Source organism: Dipteris shenzhenensis, chromosome 31 (assembly GCF_047967505.1).
Source record: "Dipteris shenzhenensis isolate YYH24624 ecotype China chromosome 31, Dip_SZ_1.0, whole genome shotgun sequence".
NCBI lineage: Eukaryota > Viridiplantae > Streptophyta > Polypodiopsida > Gleicheniales > Dipteridaceae > Dipteris > Dipteris shenzhenensis.
The window spans coordinates 47,559,764-47,567,016 of record NC_141626.1 but is presented as its reverse complement, the minus strand read 5'-3'; the positions used below and the strand labels follow the sequence as shown (position 1 = coordinate 47,567,016).

The 7,253-nt window shown below is 41.3% G+C and overlaps 1 protein-coding gene across 1 annotated transcript; it reads left to right on the top strand.

Moving 5' to 3' along the window:
• Positions 1 to 1,578: 1,578 nt before the first annotated feature.
• On the top strand, positions 1,579 to 3,676 carry RWP1 (HXXXD-type acyl-transferase family protein). Its single transcript, XM_087369734.1, has 2 exons — positions 1,579 to 2,223; positions 2,371 to 3,676. The coding sequence occupies exons 1-2, from the start codon at positions 1,777 to 1,779 to the stop codon at positions 3,235 to 3,237; spliced, it is 1,314 nt and encodes a 437-aa protein (XP_087225860.1). The 5' UTR covers positions 1,579 to 1,776; the 3' UTR covers positions 3,238 to 3,676.
• Positions 3,677 to 7,253: the final 3,577 nt, after the last annotated feature.

Here is a 7,253-nt window from a genome sequence, read left to right as displayed (position 1 = left end):
TTACGGGAGCCACTTCCATAAGCTTACCCATAGGAAGTTGTTGATAAAATTTTTGGTCACTACAAAATGGTTGTTGGCTCTCCATTTGTGTGACAAGTGACCTTGATCCATGGGAAAGACCTCATATGGGTAAATACTCTACAATTATCTTATCAACCAAAGACATGAAGTCTCAAAGCAACATGAAGTTATGTTAAGCTTGTTTGACAAGATGCAATGATCCCATTTATAATATGCAAGGGCTCATTTGTCAGTGAATGGGAGATTGTTAGATTAGTAAAATCTATTGTATGCGTGTTGAAGTCTCATACATGAGAGTAATATTTCTGTAGCTTTAGCAATATCCTTTGGTAATCCCACTACTTTGAAGTAGGTGTGTGATACATTTGAACGGTAGCTAGAATAGAGTGGTAGAGGTACAACTTACAACCTATGGGCAATTCTTAGAGCAATGGAAGCATCTAAGGAGGGGTGGTATGTAGCATGGGCATCCTTGGGTTGAACACGGTATCATTGATGGACAATTGAGAGAGTACTAAGGAAGGGTGATTGATTGAAGGCATCTCCCTTTTGTCAATGATATGGATCAAAGGAAGGAGAAGCTTCCACCTTATCCTCTTGACTCTGGCCTACAAATTGCATAGATGAGATCTTGTAGTAGTTGTGTCGGCAAACAAATTGCATAAATGAGATCTTGTAGTAGTTGTGTCGGCAAGGTCTCAGAAGGCAGCTAATGAGTCCCAACCCATGGCATTGAGGGAGGGGTAATATGAGGTGAAGAGGGGTGGGAAGTGACTTTTTCCTTGTAGTTTTCGTCCTCCTCTTCAACATCCAGCTACTCCTTTTGTTGTAAGTTCCCACCTCAAAAGTGGTAGAGGAGGACTAGGAAAAAGAGGTAGCTGGATGTTGGAGAGGAGAAGGAGGAGAAAGCAAGAGCTCATGCACATGAGGCCTAGAATGCGAGGCTAGTGACCGATGGCTGGTGGCCCAAATTTCGAGGCTTGGTAGGAGCGCCAGTGGTGCTAGAGAATTGGTATCTCCATTCTGGACGGTGCGGATTTGGGCATTGGTGCATGATCTCTCCTCCAACCAATCAAACACTTGCCACATAGCTCCCTGCAGCTCAGACAGAGCTTCATGCAGCTCATCAGAAGCTCCGGCAGATGCATTGAAGGCGCCAAACGTTCTATGGATTGAGCTTGGCACCAACTAGGCATTTAGAACTTTATGTGTGGAGTGGCCCAAAGCACGCACCTTTTCATCCGGAAAGGAGGAGGAAAGTTAGAGAGAAAAGAGGTAGCTGGATGTTGAAGAGGAGGAGGCGAAGAGGAGAAAGGAAGGCACGAGGGGAAGAGAATCGATAGTGGAAGTAGATACTGGAGAGAGACTGTACGTAGGAGAAGAGGCACGGGCTCGGCGCAGTGTAGTGCAGTGCAGTGCACTGGCGACTCCGCGTGGGCTCTTGAATGTGCCCCCAACTGCCCTCGCTACGCTCCAACACGCTTCATGCGGCGCAGCGCCTCTTCAGGCTTTACTTATCACCACCATGAACTGGCATGAATCCCACCCCCTGCTACGTAGCTGGCTGTCGCGGGTAGATAACTGCAGTATCGGTGGCTTGTTTGTGAATTTCAAGTCGTCCCTCGTGAGCTTCGATCTAGATATTAAGGTCGTCTACACCAATACGGTCGCTTCCTGGTACCCCCGCCTGCTGCTTCTCCTTGCTGCCCAGAAGCTGCTTCGCCTTCAGTAGTTTGTAAACTGGTTGCACACAAAATGGGTGCTGAGGCTCCTCCACCCAGCACGTTCAGCGTGAAGCTGCTCCAGGAGCCTGCCCTCGTTCCTCCCTCGGAACCTACAGAAAACCATGTCTACTTCCTCACCAACCTCGACCAGAACATTGCGGTTATCGTCCAAACAGTGTACTTCTTCGAAGCCAAGGAGGATATGAGGAAAGAGGACCCCGTCCAAGTGATTCGCGAGGCGTTGAGCAAGGTCCTTGTGCATTACTACCCACTGGCGGGGAGGTTGGGGATCAGTGCGGAGGGGAAGCTGAATGTGCATTGCTCTGGGGAAGGGGTGTTGTTTGTGGAGGCAGAGGCGGATGCTAAGCTCTTCAATCTCGGCGATATCACCAAGCCCGACCCAGTAACGCTTGGACAGCTCGTCTATCAAGTTCCTGGAGCGAAAAACATCCTCGAGATTCCTCCAGTGGTTGTTCAGGTTCGTCACAAATGAGAGCTTCAGACGTCTCCCCAAGTTGTCATCAACCGCTTCTTCTTTATGCTGCTTTTTTTCTTGCTCCCGTGTCATGTCTCTCACTGGATCTTGCTTTGCAGCTGAAACTCTTCCTTGTTGTACCTCTTGTAGGTGACCAAATTTCAATGCGGTGGCTTCGTGCTTGGTCTAGGCATGAATCACTGCATGTTCGATGGCATCGGAGCCATGGAATTCGTCAACTCCTGGGCCGAGACGGCCCGCGGGGTACCACTTTCTGTTCCGCCAGTGCTCGACCGCTCCATCCTCAAAGCACGCTCGCCTCCGCAGATCAGTCACCCGCATTCTGAGTTCCTCGAGATCGAAGATCTTTCCAAGGCAAAAGACCTGTTACTGGGCGATGATTTGGTTCACAAATCCTTCTGTTTTGACCCTGACAGTCAAGATCGTCTGAAGAAAAAAGCGCTGGAGGACGGAGAGCTCTCAAAATGCACAACTTTCGAGGCACTATCCGGCCTGGTGTGGAGGTCCAGGAGCAAGGCGATGGCGATGGAGCCAGAGCAAAATACCAAGCTACTGTTCGCGGTGGATGGGAGGTCCAGATTCGAGCCACCACTGCCGAGGGGCTACATGGGCAATGGCATAATTCTCACCTTCGCTTTGACAACAGCGGGGGAGCTGATAGAGAAGCCATTGTCGTGTGCAGTGAAGAAGGTGCAGGAAGCGATAGCCTTGGTAAACGACGATTACATGAGGTCGGCCATAGATTATTTCGAGGTAACACGAGCTCGCCCATCGCTGGCTGCAACGTTGCTGATCACTACATGGTCCAGGCTTTCCTTCCACACCTCGGACTTCGGATGGGGAGAGCCAACGCACTCCGGCCCTGTGACTCTTCCTGAACGCGAGGTGGTCTTGTTTCTCTCTCATGGCAAGGGAAAAAAGAGCATCAATGTGCTCTTGGGACTGTCTCCGGAGGCTATGGAGAAATTTGAACAGATCTTGCAACCAGAGCTGTAAAATAGCTCTACTTCACTTAGTTTGAACAGATCTTGCAAGCAGAGGTCATCTACGTACCTGCATGCTGCAGAATTCTCAATTGGCTTATCTATTATCTGCTATTATCTGCTCTGCCGTGCGAGCATGATCTATCAATTTCATCTGATTACCTTTGCTTGTAATCAGTCTGATGGAAGAATCTGTGTATATGCTTACTCTCGTTCAATTTCGTGCGTGGTGTTCGTTCTGTTGACAGCGATTTGTGAGCGTGGACAATGCAGCGGCAGCCGGGTGGCCTAGAAAGGACATGAAATGAATAATTGTCGTATGTCTTGCTAAAATTTTAGGAATGGATATCAAACAAGAGCGTGCAATTGAGGACCTTGTAGGCTTTTTGGCACTTAATAAAAGTAACAATGCAATTCTTTTAAGCCGAACGTGGATTGTATATTTTATGATTGATGTGCACAACCAATGGTGAAGGGTGTTTCTATATAGAGTGTTATTAAGAGAATGAGTACATGTAAAGTTGCATGGAATGCTAATAGCACAAGGTGTTCTCACACGTTGAATGTGAATGAAGATCAAATTTGGATTTCTGGATGTGCCCTATGAAGAAAGAGCCACATGCATGATTTCTTGAAAATAAGATTGTGAAATCCCTTAGTTTGGAGCCCTAGTCATGTGTTCTCTAGGGGAAAGTGTCAATATAGGGGAAATTGGCTTTTCTAGAATTGAATAGGGCGTGTGCCAAAGGCCCTCATCCGACCACCACTTCCTCCATTTGCTTTCCTTTGATATGGGTGGCATACCTTATAATTTGTGATTTGCGTAAGACAAGGCTGCCTCATTCTCTTTGTTCTACCTTGTTCTACATGACTCAAAAGCAACTACCAATCTTTGTCACTGCAAAACCCCACCCCAACTCCTTGCCATGTGAAATCGTAACCCACCATTGCTCTAGTGATTCCTTGTTGATGATGTGATTAGTTATCGAGGTAGAAGCCTCTACTTGAAGACACATTGTTGCTCTCTCATCCGTTGCCACTCTTAGGGGATTAGTGATATATTCTTAGAAAAAGCATAGTGATCAAGTGAGACTTTTGTATTTTGACAATAGCAGCGAATTGAAAGTTGCAGTTTTTGCCCTTGCATGGCTATGTAGTGGGAATCTAGTATCCTCATCACCGTAAATGGGAGAATGTAGTCTTAACTTGAGCATGTATGTTGAAATAATGTATTTAGTATTTCTACATTCACGGTGAACTCTAAATAGGAGGACTAAGTCTTCAAATGTAAAAGTCTTTACTTAATGTATGAAATGTAATTTATGGAGTAAAGAAAGGGTATTAAAATAACAATTGGGTCTACTTTTTAAGAGAAGATTTGTTGGTATTTCTAGCATTAACACCTATTACTTTATTTTTGGACTGGGGGCACTCTCCAAATTCATTGTGAGATAATTTTTTATAAAACATGAAAAAAAAAGAGGCTCTTGTAAAACAAAACATTGATACAAAGAGTAAGATTTTTAAAATTCGAATTAGAAAATTTGACGTGACATGTTTTTAAAACTAGAGTACATTAAAAAAGAGGTCATCACATTTCTAAAAGAAGTTTATCATATAACTCAAAGTCATATGGTGTCAAAAAATACCTTACACTCTTGATACATCCTTAAGTATAAAATCAAATTAATACACAATGGATATAACATTATAGAGCCAATTGAGCCACACTTGATGAGAATCTACGACTCAAAACAGTAAGATTACTCACATTATGCTACAGCGTCAAAAAATTTCCATGAACATTCTACCCTATCATTCTTACAACATTAATAGATTGACCAATTCTCTTGGAAAGATGGTGTACATATACACCGTCTTAGTGTGGAAATACACCCTTAAGTATAAAGACAAATTAATAAACAATGGATATAACATTATAGAGTCATAAGAGCCAAGCTTGATGAGAATTTACGACTCAAAAACAAATTGTATTAGCAATTCTAATATGAACTGCTTAGCCCTACCAAGCTTGTTCTAGAGAATACAAAATAAGATTATCGACTATTACAGGCCTTCATAGGCCGAGACCACACTAGAAGATCTCATCAGTCTCTCTTATCTACTTTAGCAACCCAATCTTCCATTGACTCCACTTCTGTATCATCAACATAATTACAATGAAGGAAGAAATTCAAGCAATCACATAGATTGTTTCTTGATAATTTCTTTATGAGGACCACTTATTATTTCTTCAGCATCCGCATCAAATCGCGCTGCGATAACGAAGGTTACTTAAGAAGTCTAACAGATCTTGTCATGCTTTTATAACATTCCGTAAAAGTCTTCCGCTCTCTATCTTTAGAGTTTCCTCCCTTTCTGCTTGCCTCTAAGAATCAAATTCGTCTCTCTCCATCTGTGTCAATGGAGAGCCTTCTCGACTTCTCGCATCTCTCGTTGCTGATTGATCGGCAACCCATTCTTTAAGACTCTTAATTCCTGACTCCACATCTCCTACGATATGGTATACATCCATGATTTCCTGCAAATTTATATATATCTAGTTATATTAAAACTTATTTTTATTCTTAATAAAACATCTAAATTAAAACAATTAACTTAACTAAACTTAAACTAACTAAAGTTAATTATTTATTTTTAATAAAGAGAATTTTTTTAATATATTAATTGTTTTTTTAATAAAATAAAGGAAGGGAAATTTTAACAGGTTGGGAGGGGGGCTTTAATTAACTTAAAACTAAATTCATCTTACCACAACCTCTCCCAACCGTAAGCCCCCCCCTCCCAACCTATGGCACATGCCACAGGTTGGGAGGGGGGCCCTTTAAAATTAATTAATCTTAAACCCCCTCCCAACATATGGCACACACCGCAGGTTGGGAGGGGGGGCTTTAAAATTAATTAATCTTAACCCAAAATCAGTATAAAAATACTGATTTAAATTTAAAACTGTGAGCATATGTGTTTAAATTTAAAAGTTGAATTCAATTTTTAAATTTAAACATTTTTTATTTTTGATTTTTTTATTTTTATTTTTATTTAAAATATATGTTTATAACATGTGTGTGTGTGTGTGTGTGTGTGTGTGTGTGTAAATTTAAAATTAAATTTAAACATTTATATAATGTGTGTGTGTTTAAATGTAAAAATTAAATTTATTTAACTTTTAAATCTAAATATAATTTTAATGCTTATGTAAAAAGTATGGAATTCTAGTGTGGTGGTCGAGACAAGTATAAGCATAAACATATATATATATATATATGTTTAAATTTAAAAATTAAATTCAACTTTTAATCTAAATATAATTTTAATGCATATATATTTAAAAATATAGGTTATTGCTCGAATAAACACATAGATGTGTGTGTGTGTGTGTGTGTGTGTGAGCATATGTGTTCAAATTTAAAAGCTAAATTTAATTTTTAAATTTAACATTTAATGTTTTTATTAAATCTAACTTCTCTCTCCTCTCTCTATCTAACCTCTCTCTCCTCTATCTATCTATTCTCTCTCTATACTTGGCTACTACGGCACTTTGAAAATTTGTAGTCATATGGTACACATCCTCTACCTCTTATTTTCATCATTCACTTTTAAAAGGAATGGAGGATATTTACCCTTGTGGGGCTCCTCCATATGGGGGGTCCATTTTTGGTTGTCAAAGACAAATATCATCTTGGTACGCCTAATTGTAGCTTGAGTGGTAAACATGGAGTGAATGCTAAAGTACCCATAGGGATGGTACACACGTCTATACAGTACTTAAAGAAACACAATAAGAACAAGCAAAGACAAGGTTGGAAGCCAAAATGCAAAACTTGAAGAATACAACACTCAAAATACCCCCACAGTGTGCTACAACTCAACCAACGAGTCCTGACTAAGCAAGATCACTTGTAATACAGCGCTCAAAGTACCCACGGAGTGCTACAACTCAACCGACAGGTCTTGACTAACCAAGGTCACTTGTATTTTAGAAGCTAGAATCAACAACTTACAAAGAGG